This window comes from Canis lupus, chromosome 29 (genome assembly GCF_048164855.1).
Source record: "Canis lupus baileyi chromosome 29, mCanLup2.hap1, whole genome shotgun sequence".
Classification (NCBI taxonomy): domain Eukaryota; kingdom Metazoa; phylum Chordata; class Mammalia; order Carnivora; family Canidae; genus Canis; species Canis lupus.
This window is the reverse complement of record NC_132866.1, coordinates 560,789-578,557: the sequence shown is the minus strand read 5'-3', so window position 1 is coordinate 578,557 and position 17,769 is coordinate 560,789. Positions and strand designations below refer to the sequence as shown.

Below are 17,769 nucleotides of genomic sequence, written 5' to 3'. Positions count from 1 at the left end.
CAACAATACAACAATCGGTTGTTTTTCTACGTAGCAGCAATGAACAATCCAGAAAGGAAACTAGAAAGTGCTGTGGACTTAGTTGTGCACCCGCCCCCTCGACCCTCGTCCCCAGTGTGCTGATATTTGGAGATGAGGTCTTTGGGGGTAATTAGGATTAGATGAGGTCATGAGGGGAGGGAGGGTCCGCATGATGGGATTAGTGTCCTCCTAAGACGAGGAGACAGCAGATATCTTGCTCTGTCGCCACACTGCCCCAGAGGAGGACGGAGCAAGAAGGCAGATGTATGCAAGGCAGGAAGAAGGCCTGTATCAGAACCTGACCACGCTGCTTCCCTGGCCTTCGACTTCCAGACTCCAGAAGAACGTGAAACAAATTTCTGTTGTCTAAGCCACCCAGTCACCCAGCATTTTGTGACGGCAGCCAGAGCTAACACAGAAAGCGGTTTCATTTATATTAGCTCTTAAAAGAACTAAATCCAAAAAAAAAAAAAAAAAAAAAAAGAACTAAATCCTTCCAAAGAAATGAGAGACAGATCTGCTGCAAACTATGGAAACATCGCTGAAAGAAATTAAGGAAGATCTACATGAATGGAGAAACATCCATGTTCACGGAAAGTCTTCAAAATGTTAAACTGTCCGTACCACCCAAAGATATCTACGGAGTCAACACAGTCCCTCTCGAAATTCCACCTTTTTTTTTCCGGAGACATGGGAAAGTCAATCCTCAAATTCATGTGGAATTGCAAGGAGGCCCCAAGTGGCCAAAACCCATCTCAAAAAGGATTAATAAAGTTGTAAGGCTCGTAGTTCCTGATTTCAAAGTTTACTACAAAGCTGTAGTAATCCGATCAGTGCGGTCCTGGCATAAAGACAGACACACAGACCAGAGGAATAGAAGACAGAGCCCAGAAACAACCTCTCACATACATGGTGAAATGGTCTTTGGCCAGGATGCCAAGATCATTCAACGGGGCAAGAACAGTCTTTTCAACAACTGGTGCGGGGGAAACTGGATTTTTACATGCAAAGGAATAAAACTTTCCCCCCATCTTACACCATATACTGAAATTAACTCAAAGTGAGGGAAAACAACCCTAAACCTAAGAGCTAAAGCTGTACCACTCTTAGAAGAAATCACTGGAAAAATTCTTCATGACATTGGATTTGGTGATGACTCTATGGACGTGACACCAAAAACACAGGCAAAAAGAAAAACATAGTTGAATTTCATCAGAATTAAGAACTTCTGTGCATCAAAAGATTCCACCAAGGGAGTGAAGAGGCAGTGAAACAAATGGAGAAAAAAAATCTCCAAGTCTTTTGCCTGATAAGGGATTAATATCCAGGATACACAGAGAACTCTTACAACTCAACAACAAAAAACAAACCAGTTCAAAGATGGGCAAGGAACTTGAACAGATGTTTCTTTTTTAAAAAAATTTTTTTTATCGGTGTTCAATTTGCCAACATATAAAATAACACCCAGTGCTCATCCCGCCAAGTGCCCCCCTCAGTGCCCGTCACCCAGTCCCCCTGGCCCCCTGCCCACCTCCCCTTCCCCTACCCCTTGTTCATTTCCCAGAGTTAGGGGTCGCTCACATAAGAGATGTTTCCCAAAGAAAATCTGTGGATAGCTAATCGGCAAATGTAAAGCTCAATATCATTAGTCATCAGAAAATGCGAATCAAAACCATGGTGAGGCGTGGGAGCTCCTGGGCGGCTCAGTCCGTGAAGCGTCTGCCTTCGGCCCAGGTCATGATCCCAGGTCCTGGACTGGGCCCCACGTCGGGCTCCCTGCTCAGCCCAGAGTCTGCTTCTCCCTCGCCCTCTGACCCTCCTCCCACTTCTGGGCGCACACATGCATTCTCTCTCTCAAATAAATAAATAAAATCTTAAAAAAAAAAAAAAACCCACCACAATGAGGTACCGCTTTGTACCTCTCTATTGGGATGGGCATGATTTTTTTTTAACATGGGAACTAACAAGTGCTGACAAGGAGGTGCAGAAATCAGAAGGTCTGGTGGGAATGTACAATGGAGCAACTTCTGTGGTAAATACTTTTGCATTTCCCCCAAAGGTTAAACACACAAGTACCATATAACCCAGCAACTCCACTCCTAGGTACACGACCAAAAGAACTGAGAGCGGGGACACGGAGATACCTGTACACCCACGTTCACAGCAGCGAAATCACGTCCATCGATGGATGGATGGATAAGCCAACTGTGGTCCATCCCTACAGTGGAATACTACGCAGCCATAAAAAGGAAATGCTGACGCCTGCTACGACACGGACGAAGCTTGAGGACACTACGCCGAGTGAAATCAGCCAGACGCAGAAGGACAGGGCCCTATGATTCCACTGATATGAGGAACCTAGGGCCCCCCATTCACAGACACAGGAAGTGGAGCTGTTGTCTTACGGGGACAGGGTTTCTGTCGGGGATGATGAAAAGGCTTCAGGTATGGACACTGGTGAAGGTCACACTGAATTGTATACTTTCGATCAGTTAAAACAGTAAATATTATGTTACGTGTATTTTACCATAATTTTAAAAAGCACATTGGCAAGAACTGAACTTGAGGCTAAGTTCACGCCTGGGCTTGGCAAACCTTTCCCGTAAAGTGCCAGGTACTAAGTACTTCTGGCGTCGCGGGTCACCCGGCCGCCGTCACCACTACTCCCCTCTGCTGTGGTAGCCAAGCCACAGACAATACGTAAACGAACAGCACGATCGTGTCCCGATGAAACTTTATTTACAAAAACAGCAGACAGGCGAGATGCGGCCCATGGGCAGCGCTGCGCACCCCGCTCAGACCGCCGGAGCTCCTCAACACCCCAGTAAGGGGATAGGAAGCATCGACCAATTGCTTATGTGAGACTACGATTTTCCATTTTCTTCTTGCTGTGCCTTGGACGGCAGTCTCCCCGGCCGGGGACGGCCTTGGGAAGGTCACACGTTCACACACCGCTGTGGGCCCTCCTGCCACGAGCCCAGCGCTGGAGTCAGCGCAGCGGGTAGCTCCCCTGTGGTGCCCGTCCTCATCCTCGTCCCCCTCCCCGCCACGCCTCCCACAGCTCGTCTGGCTGCTGGCCTCTGAGGCTCCGCGGGGCGCTGGGCCGAGGGCCCAACCGGCTCTGTCCACGGGCTCTGCCCTACTGTCTGCCCACGGACCTCGGTCTGCCAACGCCTTTGACCTGCAGACCTTGCCCTCCTCGGGGCCCTGCTGAACACCGCGGGTTCATAGGCATGAGGCTGGCCTTCCCGGGCAGATGGGAAAGGTGCCGGAAGGCCTGCGGGGGCCAAGGGCTGGGGCTGGGAATGCGCAGGATGTGCTCGGGACACACGTGGTCAGCAGGCGGGAGGGCCGCCTCACGCACCTCCACGGACCCTCTCGCGCTGGCTCTGGGCCCAGCGGTGCCCGCTCAGGGGCCAGCCAGACACGGGGAGCCAGTCGGGGGCAGTCCCTCTACCAAGACCTCACGCGCTGGTGATGGGGTGGGCGTGGGGTGGTCACACCTTGACTTCTGCCATCTGAATCTACCCTTCTGTCCCCCCCTCCTCTGTCCCCTTCCTCTCTCCTGCTGGAGCTTTCTGGTGTGGGCCAGCGTCCTCCGGAGGGCACAGAGGGTGGGGTGACATTTCACCCAGCTGGGATTTGGGAGAGGTCGCCGTCCTCCGAGCCCCCCACTCTGCGGGCCTTCGTGTTTCCGGTTTCGACAGCTCCCCGAGGTCTGTCTCCCTTGGGATGTCCCCTGCCCCTTCTGGAGGGAGCCCACCCCACCGCGGCCCCACGCGGCACACCTGCTTTTTCCTTTCGGTCTTGTTGATGATGCTAATGATCTTCTGTATGACGTTCTTGGTCTTCCTTCTGTTGACAGCGGAGGACAGGAACGGAAGCCAGGTGTTCCAGTAGTGCCTCGCGGCCAGCATCACCAGGGCGCTGCTCCCCGCAATGCCCCCGAACCTGAAAGGGAATCCCTGGCTGGGAGCGGCGCAGACACGGTGCATGGGAGGCTCCTGGATTTACAGGGAGGAGGTGGGGCTGGGTGCCACAGGGCACCCCACGATGCACGTGCCCCCTCCCTCTGATGACTCATGTCCAGGGGGTGGGGTGGGTGTCACCACAAAGGGTCACCAAGGAAGGGCCAGCCTTACTGACAGTCCCCACCAAGCGCCGGGCCCTTCATGCCGTGGTACTGCAGGTGCCGTTCATCTCCCCTACGCGGCGTGCACCCCAAACCCCTGGCCACTCGGCACGGTGCAGCGTACCTGGCGGCCTCTATGAAGGCCCTCGCGGCCGCCAGGCGCAGCTGCTTTCTCCCCTTCAGGTTCTCCATGATGCTCCTGCCCTGGACGCAGGCTGTGGTGCTCAGCATCTCCGCCACCGGCGCCGTCTCGGCCCTGGAGACAGAGAAGGGCCGCACATGCAGGACGGCTCTCCGGGGACACGGGCAGGAGGGGGTGGGAGCCCTGGGGGTGTCCGCGGAAACCTCAGGAAGGTCCCCAAACCACGACTAACTGGCTGAATCCGGTCGGCCCCCAGAACCACGACACACAATCGTGAACTGGGGTTTTACAGGACTCGTTTGTGGTTTGTCGCGCGGCAGCTACAGCCGAGCACCAGAAGCCCCCGTTGGCTCCCGCCTCGTAGGATGGCCGAGCCCCGCTGCGTGCTGAGAGCTCAGTCCTACAGTTTCGATGCAAACCCACGTCATGTGCGAGCCCTTCTCCCGAAATGTCTATGGTGGCCGCGCCGTGGCTGGTGCACACGCGACGCCCCATCGCCCCCGTCCGACGCTAGAGGGGAGCAAATCCCCGAAACTCCCCCCGGGGGGCACCTGGGCAGGCTCCCTCCACGGGCCATTCGAGTCTTCGTTTTTGAAGAGAGTCTCTTGCAAACAGCTTCTCGTCGGCTCTTACTCACTGTATTCAGTGCAACACACCCCACATATTTACCTAGACAGCTGGATGTGGTTGGGGTCGACCCCTCCCTTTGCCTTGCTTGCCTTTCAATCTCTATGTTGTTTCTTTCCTCCCCCCTTTTGAGTTAATCCACTATTTTTTAGCATTGTATTTCATCACCTCTATTGGATTTTTAGTTATACTTTTTTATTATTTTTTTAGGACTTGCCCTAGAGATTACAACATGCGTCCTTAACTAGTTACGGTCTAGCTTGGGTTAAGGCGATGTAAGAACTCTGAACAATATACTCCTACGCACCTCCTTCCTGTCACCCGTGTTCCTGCGGCCGTGCATTTTACTTCTATATTAACAATCCCACAATTCAGCGTACTTTTGTTTCAAACAGGCAAATATCTTTTAAAGCATTTAAGAACTGAGGGGGAAAGCCCTTGTGTTTACCCACAGATTCGCCACTCTGGGCGCTCTCGACGGCTGCTTGGGCCAGGTTTCCATCAGCTGTATCATCTTCCTTTAGCCTGAAGAATTTCTTTTGACATCTCTTCTAGGAATGGACGATCTTACCTTTAGTTTACCTTAAAACATCTTGATTTTGCCTTCATTTTCTGAAGGCTATTCTTGGACGTACAATTTTAGATGGACAGATTTTTCTTCTTTTAAAAAAGATCTCATTTCACAAGAGGGAGCAATAGCACACACGCAGGGGGAGCGGCAGGCAGACGGAGAGGGAGCAGCAGACTCCACTGAGCAGGGAGCCCGACACGGGACTCGAGCCTCAGGCCACAGGATCCCAACCTGAGCCGAAAGCAGCCGCTTAACCCTCTGACCCACCCAGGCGCCCGACTGTTTCTGTCCTAATGACTGTGTCTTCTCCTGGGAGGGGAGCACATCTCCTTGTGTTTCCACGTGTCTAGTGGTTTTTTATTTCATGCTGGACACTGTAAGGGCTCTATTGTCGAGAGTGTGGCTGACGTCTTCCTTTAGAGGAAGGTTGGGTTTCCTTCTGACGGGCAGTTAATTTACTGGTGGCTCAGCTTGTTCTATCAAGATTCGAATGAGGCTTCTTAGGGTGAGTCTACAGGAGGCCTTACCGCCCTATCCCCAACGTGAGGTCTTCCAGAGCGCCTGGCAAGTTCAGTGACGCGTCCCTGACTCTCGTTGGCCAACTCTAGGTTCCACCATCTGTCTTCAGCTTAGAGACCACACCTCCGTGCCTGTGAGCACACATGCTCTGTCCAGAAACCCCCCCTCTCACCACGTCATATCCTGTAAATGCCAGCTGCCTCAGCAGCCCCCAGCATGGGACCCTGTTTTATCCCAGGATGTCTTCCATCTGGTGTTTGAACAGCCCTCCAACCCCACACGGCAGAAGGTAAGAGTGAAATGTGAAGCCCACCTTTGAAGACCCCTTCTTGCAAAAATTTCTGCTCTGGACCGTCTGTTGTCCAACGCCTGAAAATGATTGTTTCATGTGTTTTGTTAATCTTTACAGTTTTTTTTCCACAGGACAAGAGTGTAATATCCATTACTGTATCATGGGCAGAAATGGTAGAAAGGGGGACATTCGAATTTATATAAAGACCCAACACTGATGATTATGTTAATAAAATAATAATGGTGAACCAAGTAGAAATGTCCCAGATGCTCTTAGACTACTTCCTTTCAATCTACTTTGTGCTGTTTTAGGGACCCACATGAAATTTCTTATTAACGTATATTCCTTTACGTTGATACTGTAAACATGAAAGTTATTCTGGTAATTAAACACTCAGAGGTGAAAAATACTAATTGATTAGCAACTGTCCTATTTTTCACCAAGAACTAAAACTTATTTCTACTATTGAATGTGAAGTGCTATTATAAACTTGCTCTGTGACCAATTCCATACTAGAGTTCTTACATATAACCTGCAAAATGGAAAAATTAGCACAAAAATTTGAAATGTGTATAGTTTTTTAAGAAAAAGAATCATCTGCGGTGCATGCCATGTGGCTGAGTGTGATTACGTATCCTGCTTGACCAGGCACAGGGTCCAGTGCTCTGAGCGACCGGCAAGATCACCGCAAAGTGTGGCGTCGCTTACAGAACCAAGGACCACTCGTGTCGGTCTCTCCCGCCGCCGAGCACTGAGCAGCATGCCTGGACACAGCTAGCACCCGAGGGTGGGGGATGAACCGTCAGAGCCACAGTCAAACCCGGGCGAGACGGCAACCCACGGGGTGCAGTGACGCTGGTTACCACCAGAGGACGGTGATGTTCTACAAATGAGTTCCAAAAGTCAAAGTGGAAATTAAATTTTTACAGTACCTCTATTTCCCTGTTACTGTATGTAATATAAAATGTAAATGTAAAAATACTTGTATTTCTATAAGATTCGTCATTTTATTTTTATTTTTTAAAAATTTTTATTTATTTATGATAGTCATACACAGAGAGAGAGAGAGAGAGAGGCAGAGACACAGGCAGAGGGAGAAGCAGGCTCCATGCACTGGGAGCCCGACGTGGGATTCGATCCTGGGTCTCCAGGATCGTGCCCTGGGCCAAAGGCAGGCGCTAAACTGCTGCGCCACCCAGGGATCCCAAGATTTGTCATTTTAAAGTGAAAGTAAATTTAAGAGACTCTGACGAAGAATGGCAAAGCCAGGGCACCTGTGCTGCATTCCCTGGCCGCGCCCTCCTGACCAGCCCTCAACCAGCAACAGAGTCAGCCTCAGCCCAACGACAGGACTAACGCAGCGGTGCTCACGGACCGACCCCTTGTAGGACAATGTCTTTGCGGTGTTGGATTTTTATCGCAACGGAACCTGCACATGGTTAGGAGTAACTACCTCCTACCCACCCCCACGCTGTTCCCCCGAGGAAGTGACCCCTAAATCCACAGCTGTCCTCCAAGAGGCACGCGCTTGCCTCTAGAGCCCTGGCGTCGAACTTGACTTCCCATCGGACCACCTCACACCTTACCTACGGAGCTCTCACAGCGACCCACGGAGCTTAATCACTCAGACCCTCCTTTGCCCTCTTCCCAGCCTGTGGCACAGCTGATGGCGGCATGTGCCTCAGAACATCACACTAGGGATCCCTGGGTGGCTCAGCGGTTTAGCGCCTGCCTTTGGCCCAGAGCGCCATCCTGGAGACCTGGGATCGAGTCCTGCGTCAGGCTCCCGGCATGGAGCCTGCTTCTCCCTCCTCCTGTGTCTCTCTCTCTCTCTATGTCTATCATAAATAAATAAATAAATAAATAAATAAATAAATAAATAAATAAAATAAATCTTAAAAAAGAAAAAAGAACATCACACTAGCTTCCAATCTGGTGGACCCGCAGCGGGTGACACCATGGGTCACCTCCTTGGGCGAGGACGTTATCACGGCAACACCCCTCCCCCCCGAAGTGTGTCGTCTGTGCTTTCACTGTGGCACCGTCAAAGTCGGTAACACTGATCTTCTGTTAAATAGTCACAAAATGTTGATCCTAAACTAAAATGTCAGCAAACACCGTGATAACGCAAGTGGCTTTCACCGGGAAGTCCAGCTGCGTATTACTCCGGGGTCTCCTGGAGCTTCCGGTTGGCTTTTTGTCCACTGTGTTATTTTCCTTCCTCACAACACCCGGGGTCCTCTGGCTTCCCTGCCCTCACTCCCCAGGGCATCCTCCATCCTGCCCCAGTTTACACGGTGGCTCTCGCAGCGAGCAGCACAGCTTGACAACTTTCTGGGTTGGATCTATTATTTCCAACATCCCACATTCTTCTCTTTTTTTGGTTTATTCCCTTGTTTTTCTGGAGCATATCCTTCAACGAGCTTTCTAAAAACAGGTGTGTGGGACATATATGTTCTAGGTCTGTGTCCGTCTAAAAATGGCTCCCCGTACCCATAGATTTGACAATAAGTGTGGGTGAGCTAGAATTTCCACTTAGGAAGCTCCATTCTTCCTCTACCTTCCAGGGATGGGTTCAGACGACTTGAATTTCTGTCTCCTGCGGCCTCGTAGGTCCCTCTGTGGGGACTCTGTGGGGTGGCCTGCACCCGAGGGTCTCCTCGCTCTCTCTGCGGCTCCGTGGTGGCGGGGCTGCTCACGGGACGGGCTTCCTCTGCGTCACCCCTCACTCAGACTTCGCTCTCAAGACCATTCCCTGCTCCTTCTGGAGTCTGAAAGTTAGACGTCCCGCGTGTCTTCTGGCTTCTGTCCCGTTTTCTGTACATCTGTCCTTTTCATCGACTTCCTGCGAGACTTCCCCACACTTCATCTGCACTGAATTTCTGCTCAGGAGATCCTCCGTCCTTCGTTATTCATTTTCCACAACAACGCAGTGCTGTGCTTCTTCAATGCTGTGTTTTTCGTATGTTTGAGAGGTTTCTCTTAACGTTCTCCTCCGATTGCTGTGCAATCTGCGCCGCAGACTGATTTCCCTACTTAAGAGTGTGGCTGAGGTGCTGCTGGGGAGCTCTTCATACGTGGCTTCGGCCCATCTGCTGACGGGCATAGCTTCACGCTGGTTGGTGGGCAGCCGGGGTCGGGCGAGGGACCCCCGATGCCTACCTGGGGCCAAATGTCCCGGCAGGTGGCCAGGTGCACGTCCCACCTCGGTGCATGGCTGTCTGCGTGGGCCAAGGCCAGCAGCAGCAGTCTCCTCGCAGCCCTCGGGCTGGGTGGCCCGGGACCACCCCTTGGTGCCCACCCACTGCATGGTAAGCCTGGGGTGGGAAGTCGAAAAGTAGGAGATTTTCCTTTTGGAAGCAAAGTAACTCTTATTACAGATTGTTGAGAAAAAATAATGTCTGGCCTCCAAGCGCCGTCAAATATACCACCACCACCACCAGTGCACGCTGTTTGGAGGAAGGGTCCCTCCCGACAGCAAGGCCCCCGGTGCTGTGGTGAGAAATGACAGGCCCCGTGGCGGCTGGCTCTGCTTCCCCAGGGAGCCTTCCTGACGTCCCACGGCTCCCGCCTCACCTCGGGGGGCCCGGGCACCTGGGGCGAGGCTGGCGGGCACAGGTGCCACATGCTCAGCTCCTCGGGGGCTTAGCCGACCGTGTGCTCACAGACTTGCGGGCTCCTGCCGCCTTCCAGCGGCCTCACGCTCCGCCCGCTGACCTCTCCTCCCCTCCCTGGGGCAAGCTCCGCAGCTCCACCTCATCCCAACACGCGTCCACGACGGGGGCGTTCTGGAAATCTCTGCCTCTGCTTCAGCGACACCTGGGCCTCCTGGGTGCTGCCCCGAGCCCCAGGCTCCCTTGGGCGCTGCCCTGTCCTGACGGGTCATGCAGCCCAGCGTCCTGGGCGCCCGCCCCGACTTGCCCTGCAGGGCCACGCCTCACCTGCCCGCCACCCACCGTGTTGAGCCGGGACCACAGCCCCCCAGCAGGAATTTACGGCCCCGTGTCCACCCCCTCCGCCCCCAGGGCGAGCTTCCTGCACCCCGTCTGAGGCGGGAGGGCAGCTGGTGCTCTCAGAGCCCGAGCGGCCACCGTGATGGCTGATTCCCGGGAAGTTATGTAAAGTAACCAAACACGGGGGACCCCTGTTCAGTTCGGATGGTTTCCCAGTACTTTGCAGGAACGGACGTCGTTCCTCGGGCCGCGTCCTCAGAGCCCCTCTGTGGAGGGGCCTCTCCTGCCGCCTGTGCCCCCGCCCGGGGCTCCCGTCTCGGGGACGCGCACTCACAGGGGCCACGGCTGACGTCTCCGGCAGTTTCCAGCACGCTCCTGCCGACAGAGCGGGGGCCCCGGTCACATCCGAGAGGCAGCCTCCGGTGGTCTCTGGGGGTGTGGGCTTGTTGCCCAGAGCGGGGTGGCCTCAGGCCAGCGACTCGACCTCTACTTGCCTCAGTTTCTCCCATCAACGTGGGAGCCGTCGTGCCCACCAGAGAGCTGCTCCAAGGTGTGAGGCAGCCCGAGAACCCCCGGCCACACGGTGCCCCCGCCAGCCCCTGAGCTGAGGCCCTGGCCACGCGCCGGTCAGCGGTGGGAGGACATCTCGGGTGCCTCCATTCGCCGGCCCCCAAATACACATCGGATGTGTCTGATGCAGGCCGTGGAGCTGCGGCTGAGATACGGCAGACGGATCCCATCCCCAGGGGTTCAGAGTAGGAGACGGAGCACCCCTCAACCACCAAGCGCGCTGCTGCAGGGGCGGCCAGGGCTGGGGACACAGGGTGGCGGGCACGCCTGCGATCTGCCCTCGGACAAGCAGACCGGCTGTTCGGCCACCAAGATCGTCTTCAGACTCTTCAGTTGGTGATTTTGCCATTTTCAGTAAATAACCCCAGAAGAACGTCCGGGACAGCTGTCTTCACCTCGGACGCAGTCACAGCAGCGACAGACGGGAGAGGTTGGGCTCGGGCGTTCCTGGGCGTGGGGCCGGGGGCCGGAGCAGGTCCTGGAGCCCTGGCCACCATGGCCCCGAGCGGGCGCGGGGGTGTTCCCGTCGCTGACAGTCCTCCCAGGGACTTCCAGACTCACCGGACACGTTCATGGCTACTTCAGTCGAAGCTCTGGGTGCCTCGGGCACAGCACACGTGGCTCCGGGCGCCCCCCCGCCTCTGCCCATCACGGGCAGCTCGGTGACCCGGGGAGGCTGCGGGGGGCTGGTGCGCACGTGACCTCGGCCTGCCTGCCCCTCCGTCCACACGCAGCTGCCGCCTGTGTGCCCCTCGACCTGCGGGGAGTCAGTCCGCGTCGTGTGGACACCGGGCGTCAGGTGCTACTTACGGGCTACACATCCGCAGGTACCGGATGCCCATCTGGACGGCCTTCTGCGAGCACAGCATGGTGACCTCGTAGTCGTGGGCCACGTGGGCAAAGTGGGTCAGTCGCATCAGGGTCTGCAGCTCCACCAGGGGGTCCGACCAGGTGCACTCAGAAGCCATCTTCACCAACTTCCAGGGTTGGGGGGGGTCTTAGTGCAGCCGCGTGAGCCCCACGGGCTGCCCTTGCCCTGCACTGAGCTCCCGTGGGGAAGGGACCTCGGGGGCCCTGCGGGGACGGCGCCGACTCCGAGGTGAGGACGGGGTCACTGCATGGGGCGCTGAGTCCCTCCTCCCCCCGTAGGGGAGGCCCCCGACCCCAGCTCCATGTCCAAGGAGCAGCCTCGGGGCGGGGACTCCTACCTGGGCCAAGGGGGGCACGGTGAAGTCCATGAGGCCCAGCCCGTTGCAGGAGTACATCTCCAGGGCGACGAGGACCCGTGTCACTGAGTTCACGTCCTCGTTGGGATTCTGGGGGAGGAAGCAGCAGCGTCCATCAGCCCAAGGACGCCAGACACCGGGGCCGTGGCCCCAGGACACGTGGCCCCTGCCACTGCTGTGCCCGTTTCTCTCCAAGATCCCTTTCCAGGCTGTGACAGGTGGTGGCTGGGCTGGCCGGTGGGGCGGGGCCTGCCCTCCTGCGGCCCAGGTGCCCTCTGACTGCCCACCAACTCAGAGCCCACGTCTGGGGGAGCAGAGGCCGTGGGCCCCCTGTCCCTCTCCTCCCCGGGCCCCTGTTCGCCCGCCCAGCCTCACCCCCACAGCCTGGTTCCCTCCGGCCTGGGTTCCGCACCAGGTAAGGCCAGAGGACTCAGGAGAGGACGCTGTGGCCGGGGCAGGGACCTCAGCGGGCACAGACCTTCCTGGAGGGCAAGCGCTCCTCAGCGGGAGGAGGGGGTCTCCCCGCCACGCACTCTCATGCACGTCGGCGAGGCCGCATGGTGCCCACCCCGCTGTCCCTTCAGGTGGGAAACAGAGGAAGATTCCGGCCAGAGGCGCCTGCCCACAGGTCCTGGCACGTGGGGACAAGCCTCCCCAAGCCCACGGGCACCCCTGGACGCTGGCTAGCACCCCAGGGTGCCGGCACCTGCTCATCGATGCCCAGTCGTGGCCCGATCTGCTGCTGCAGCAGCTGCTTGGCCTTCACCCAGGTGGCGATGAGCTGCTGCCGGGTGCTGGTGGGCACCACCTCCTCGGGCACAGTCCCGTCGGTCAGGCCCAGGGCAAACTCACAGACCTAGAACAGACAGCTCCTCGCTCATAGGACCTGAATTTCGAACAGGGAAATCTGAGCTAAAGCCCCCATTATTAAAAATAAGTGGACGCGGCTCCCGGTCAGACCGCAGCAGTGGTTCAAGTGGGCACCGGCCCTGAAGCTGGGCGGCCTGACCCGCACATACCCTGGGGGAGCCCGAGCCCCGGGGCCCTGAGCCTCCCCGAGAACGTCCAGGTCTCTGCGGCGGCCTTAATTTTAGAGAAATCCATGTTTTCCGCCCCTCTGTGCCGTGCACCCTGCTTCCTGGCCGTGGCCAGCCCCCCTCCCGACCGCCCGGCCCTCTGTCACCTGCCCGCACTGAGCGGGGTCCCGCGGCCTCACGTGCAGTGGGGGCCGTACCTCTACAGCAGTTCTGACTTCAGAGCTGGCTCCCGAGTCCAGGGGTATATGAAACAGGTTTGGGCGCACGGGTCTTTTAGATTTTTCTGGCACTTGGGTGGGAATCCAGGTGATAATCAAGCCCCGAGCCAAAGCATTGCACAGCATCCCCAGCATGGTGGGGTCTCTGAAAGCAAGCACCAGCGGGTGAGAGCACAGTCGCACGCACACCGGTTCACGGTTCTCAGGCCTTCCGGGGGGCGCTGGCTGTGACGAGGTCCACACTGGTGACGCCTCGGTCCCCCGCCGCCGCCGGCCTTCACACCGAGAGGGCGCCCCATGCCAGGTGGGCAGGGTCCCCGGGCGCCGTGGGGTGCTGCACAGAGAGAACCTGGCCTCCTCGGCCGCTGCGAGGCGTCTGTGCACCCGGCCCCGGTCACAGCCCAGGCATGCCCAACGGTCAGTTAAATTTGTCAAAAATGGTCTCCACGTGTCAAGAATCAGGGACACAAAGTCTGATCCCCATCCACGTGGCAACTGGCAGGACAAAAGGGAGAGGCTGGTATCCAGGGGGTCCCGGCGGGCGCCCGAGTCAGAGCTCTGGGCTGTCCGTGGGGCCTGCTGAGCTCTTCTGGATCTTGTGGCCCATTTTTGTTATTTGTCACAAAAATCCACAAAAGCACTGCTGCGCCCTGACCCACCACGGCGTCTCTGCCTCAGTACCTGATGCAAAAACCTAAAATCTTATCATTCAGGGGATGCCTAGGGGGGGCTCAGCAGTTGAGCACCTGCCTTCAGCTCAGGGCGGGACCCCGAGGTCCCGGGATCGAGTCCTGCATCGGGCTCCCCGCAGGGAGTCTGCTTCTCCCTCTGCCTGGGTCTCTGCCTCTCTCTCTCGTGAATAAATAAATTATTTTTTAAAAATAAAATCTTGGGATCCCTGGGTGGCGCAGCGGTTTAGCGCCTGCCTTTGGCCCAGGGCGCGATCCTGGAGACCCGGGATCGAATCCCACGTCGGGCTCCCGGTGCATGGAGCCTGCTTCTCCCTCTGCCTGTGTCTCTGCCTCTCTCTCTCTCTCTCTGTGACTATCATAAATAAAAATAAATAAATAAATAAATAAAAATAAAAATAAATAAAAAATAAAAATAAATAAAAATAAAATCTTATCATTCAGACTAAAACCCAAACCAACAACAACAAAAAGGAGAGCTCTAAAACGTCATCCTCGTCAGGGAAGCTTCGGCCGACCGGATGTTTCCAAGGTCTGCCTCAGCTCACGAGAGCGTCGTCTCTCACAGACTCACACCCACCGGATAAGAAATCACAGATGAAGCGTCTCAACCCCACGCGGAACCCGAGTGAGGTTCGTATAGAGGGTCCTGTCCCCTCCCATTTCCCAAGTCTCAGCAAACCTTCCTCAAAATCCTTCTGTCTGGAACAGTGAGGTTGGCGGGATCCACGCAGGGCCGCTGCGGGGCAGGGGCGGGGCTGTGTGCGGGAGGGTGAGCACCGCTGGGGGTGCAGGGCAGCAAAGAGCCGGGGACGGCCTGAGCAGCCCCCCACGTCCCCGCCACCGCCAGACACCGGCCAACGGCAGTCCCAGCCCTCCCCGCAGGGAGCGGTCTCGGGGCAGCGGATGGAGCCTCCGTGGGGCTGGGCGCACCTACCCGCTGTGGCCCGTGGCCTTGACGATGCTCAGGAGGTGGTCCAAGGTGTTCACGAGCTCCTTCTGCCTCCCGGCCACGATGAGGTGGTGGTTGTGGTTCAGGACGTAGACCACCGCATTCTGCACGATCCAGCTCTCCTGGATCTCTCGTCCGATCTCGGCGGACCGCAGCCAGCAGCTCATGGCGCTCTGCGACAGTCCCTCGATCCAGGTCCTGCGGAGCAACGCCCCCTCAGGCTTCCCCTGAAGGGACGCCCCCCCCAAACGGGAATCAAAGGCACGAACGTGACCTCTGCCAGCGGCCTGCGGCGTCTGGGGCCAGGAAGAGGCCCCTGCGCGGGGCTGTCCCTGCGACCGCGGCTGCCTCCTGGCCCCGCGGCAGGTCCCGTGAGGAGCCGTCCTCGGAGCACACAGAGCGCGCCCCCCGCACACGCCCGCCACTAACACCACCTCCTCGTCTCCCATTTGCACTAATAACAGACCCACCGGAAGGAGGCAGTTCGAAGTCTAAAACACACCAGACACATCTGTGCTTCCAGGCACACGGCGCCAACCGCGGCCCTGGGCTGCGCACAGCCACCCTGAGCCTGCACCCTGCTGCCCCCACCGCTGCGGGGTCGCCCGGGCCCCGGCAGGCCACCTACTGGTACGTGATCCACTGCGTGTTGTCCTCCGGGGACTCGAGTGTGTAGCCAGCCGAGTGCTGGCTCAGGTCCTCGGGGGGCTGCGGACGGTCATTTAGCTCCACACCTTCCGACCGCAGCAGGTGCACGGTGGCCTGGGAAGGAAGGGCGCGGCAGGAGCGGTCGCAGGAGAGGGCCTGGGCGCCAGGCGGGAGGTGGCGGGCCCCGGGAGGAAGCCACGGTCTCCCCAGCCTCGAGCATCCTCCCCGCCGCCCCCTGCTCGCGTCTCACCCATAAAGGCTGTGTCTCGGGGAGAGAAGGCCCTGCCAGGAGCACCAGCCTGGTCGGCCCCTGGCTCAGACACGCTCACTTCTCGACGGCACCAAGTGCCTGGCCAGCGCCACCCCCGCCCCCGGTCACTCCGCCAGTGTGTGGAGACACTGACTGCTCTTGGGCGCGCCGGCGTGGGCGGGCAGGGCTGCTCACAGCGGGGCCCACGGCCCTGCCGCTCCTGGCTGCCTGCTCCCCAGCACAGGGCTCCGCGCCGTCACCACCGTGTCCTCAGCTCACAGCACCGGGCCCGCCCTCGGGAGGCGCTCGGCAGACCCTGACCGAATCATTCGGGTTTCCCCACTGACCCCAAGAGAAACCATGGGAAGCGGCTCCAGGAACCATGAAGTGACAAACGTCACCACGTATCCCCTCCCTGGGTGCGGGTGCAGGTGCGTGGCTGAGACGGGAGCCTGGGGTCCCCTGTGCTCACTCCGGCGGCAGCCGTGATGCCCGGGAAGGCCCCGGGGGCCGGTCCCTGGAACTCCCAGCCCTCCTCCCTACTACACCTCGCTAAAGGTGCCGTCGAAGCCCACACCGACGCAAACACCCCCACACGCAGCAACGGTCACCTTGTGGTACCTCCAGACTTAGGACTCGGGATTCAGAAATGACTTCTAAGGAATATGAGATCATCGCGACACATTCGTGAGCCCAGGAAAGCGCCACCCCCCCCCCCCGCACTGCCGTTCCCGGAGACCGTGTCGGGGTGCCCGCTGGGCGCACGCTGCAGACAGGGGCGCACCTCTGCACTGATGAACCCCACCTCCGCGAACTTCCGGAGCAGGCTGGACGACACCTGCTTCTGCAGGGGGACCTCCGACGGGCCCCAGGAGTCCTGGGCAGAGCTGTCTCCGCCCTTCTTCCTCCCTGAGGGAAAGAGCCACGGTGCACCCTCGGCCAGACATGCTCGGCTTTCCCGGCAAACAAAGCACAGGGGTCCTGGCCCACCCCAGCTGTGGGGTCGTGCTGGTCTTGGAGGTGGGCCTTCTGCCCAGGACGGTGGGCCGGGCCCCGGGGGAGGACGGCTAAGGCGGCCCCAGGTCAGCTGAGGACGTTCCTGACAAAGTCGTGGCTTTTCCTCCTGCACTTCTGCACCCGAGAAGCCCTGGCCCTGCCCAGCCTGTAGCAACCTCATGCCCAGAGGCCCCGGCCCCAGCCCCCCCCCGGTGCCCGGTAGCCCCAACACCCCTGTGCCCAGCGGCCCCAGCCCCCCTGCGCCCAGCGGCCCGACAGCCCCGTGCCCGGCCGTGGGGCCCCTGTGCATCCCTGTGTCCTCACAGTCCACTAGACCGCGGCCCCTCCGGAGCTGCCCCGAGCCATCCCAGACCTTGTGCCGACGCGGGTAGCTGGCTGCTCCCCACTCCTGAGGGGCCCGCCTTCAGCCCTGTGCTCCGCCCTCCGCCCCCAGGCTCCCACGCAGGGGCCCATTTCCCTGCTCACGGCAGGTGCCTGCGCTGAGCCCCTGACGACCTCAGGGGACCGGAGGGCCAGCAGACACGGCGAGAGCAGCCGCTGCACGGAGGGCCCAATGGGCCCCACTGAGCTGGGCTCGGGCACAGGCGCCCGCCCCCGGCCACCCTGAGCTGACGGCCCCACGGCCCCTCGGCTCCGGTTCCAGGGAGGCCGAAGCCCCGAGCTGCACACGCGCGGCCACGCCCCGTACCTTTCTTCAGCCACGTGGGCTTCTTCACCTTGACGTTGTCGTACAGGAGGCAGAAGCGGCTGGCGGCCCGGCAAACATCCCACACTCCCTGCTTCCGCGCCACTTTGGCGAGCTCCGCCCAGATCTGGATCCTGCTCACGGGACAGGGAAGCGCGGACGCGAGGAGTGGACGAGGCGGGAGCGGCCCAGAGCCCTGCTGCTGCTGCGCAGGGTCACG

At 58.3% G+C, this 17,769-nt stretch overlaps 1 protein-coding gene across 7 annotated transcripts in view; it reads right to left on the bottom strand.

Moving 5' to 3' along the window:
- The window catches only part of CFAP46 (cilia and flagella associated protein 46), a 94,707-nt gene that overhangs the window by 49,478 nt on the left and 27,460 nt on the right, over window positions 1-17,769 (bottom strand). For all 7 annotated transcript variants that reach the window (XM_072804790.1, XM_072804793.1, XM_072804792.1 and 4 more), the window contains exons 15-24: window positions 17,553-17,683; window positions 16,632-16,756; window positions 15,578-15,711; window positions 14,935-15,147; window positions 13,288-13,453; window positions 12,760-12,909; window positions 12,036-12,143; window positions 11,638-11,804; window positions 4,278-4,409; window positions 3,810-3,972 (exon numbers count right to left, since the gene is read on the bottom strand). In XM_072804790.1, the coding sequence (XP_072660891.1) occupies window positions 3,810-3,972; window positions 4,278-4,409; window positions 11,638-11,804; window positions 12,036-12,143; window positions 12,760-12,909; window positions 13,288-13,453; window positions 14,935-15,147; window positions 15,578-15,711; window positions 16,632-16,756; window positions 17,553-17,683 (1,489 nt within the window). The remainder of the gene's footprint in view (window positions 1-3,809; window positions 3,973-4,277; window positions 4,410-11,637; window positions 11,805-12,035; window positions 12,144-12,759; window positions 12,910-13,287; window positions 13,454-14,934; window positions 15,148-15,577; window positions 15,712-16,631; window positions 16,757-17,552; window positions 17,684-17,769) is intronic.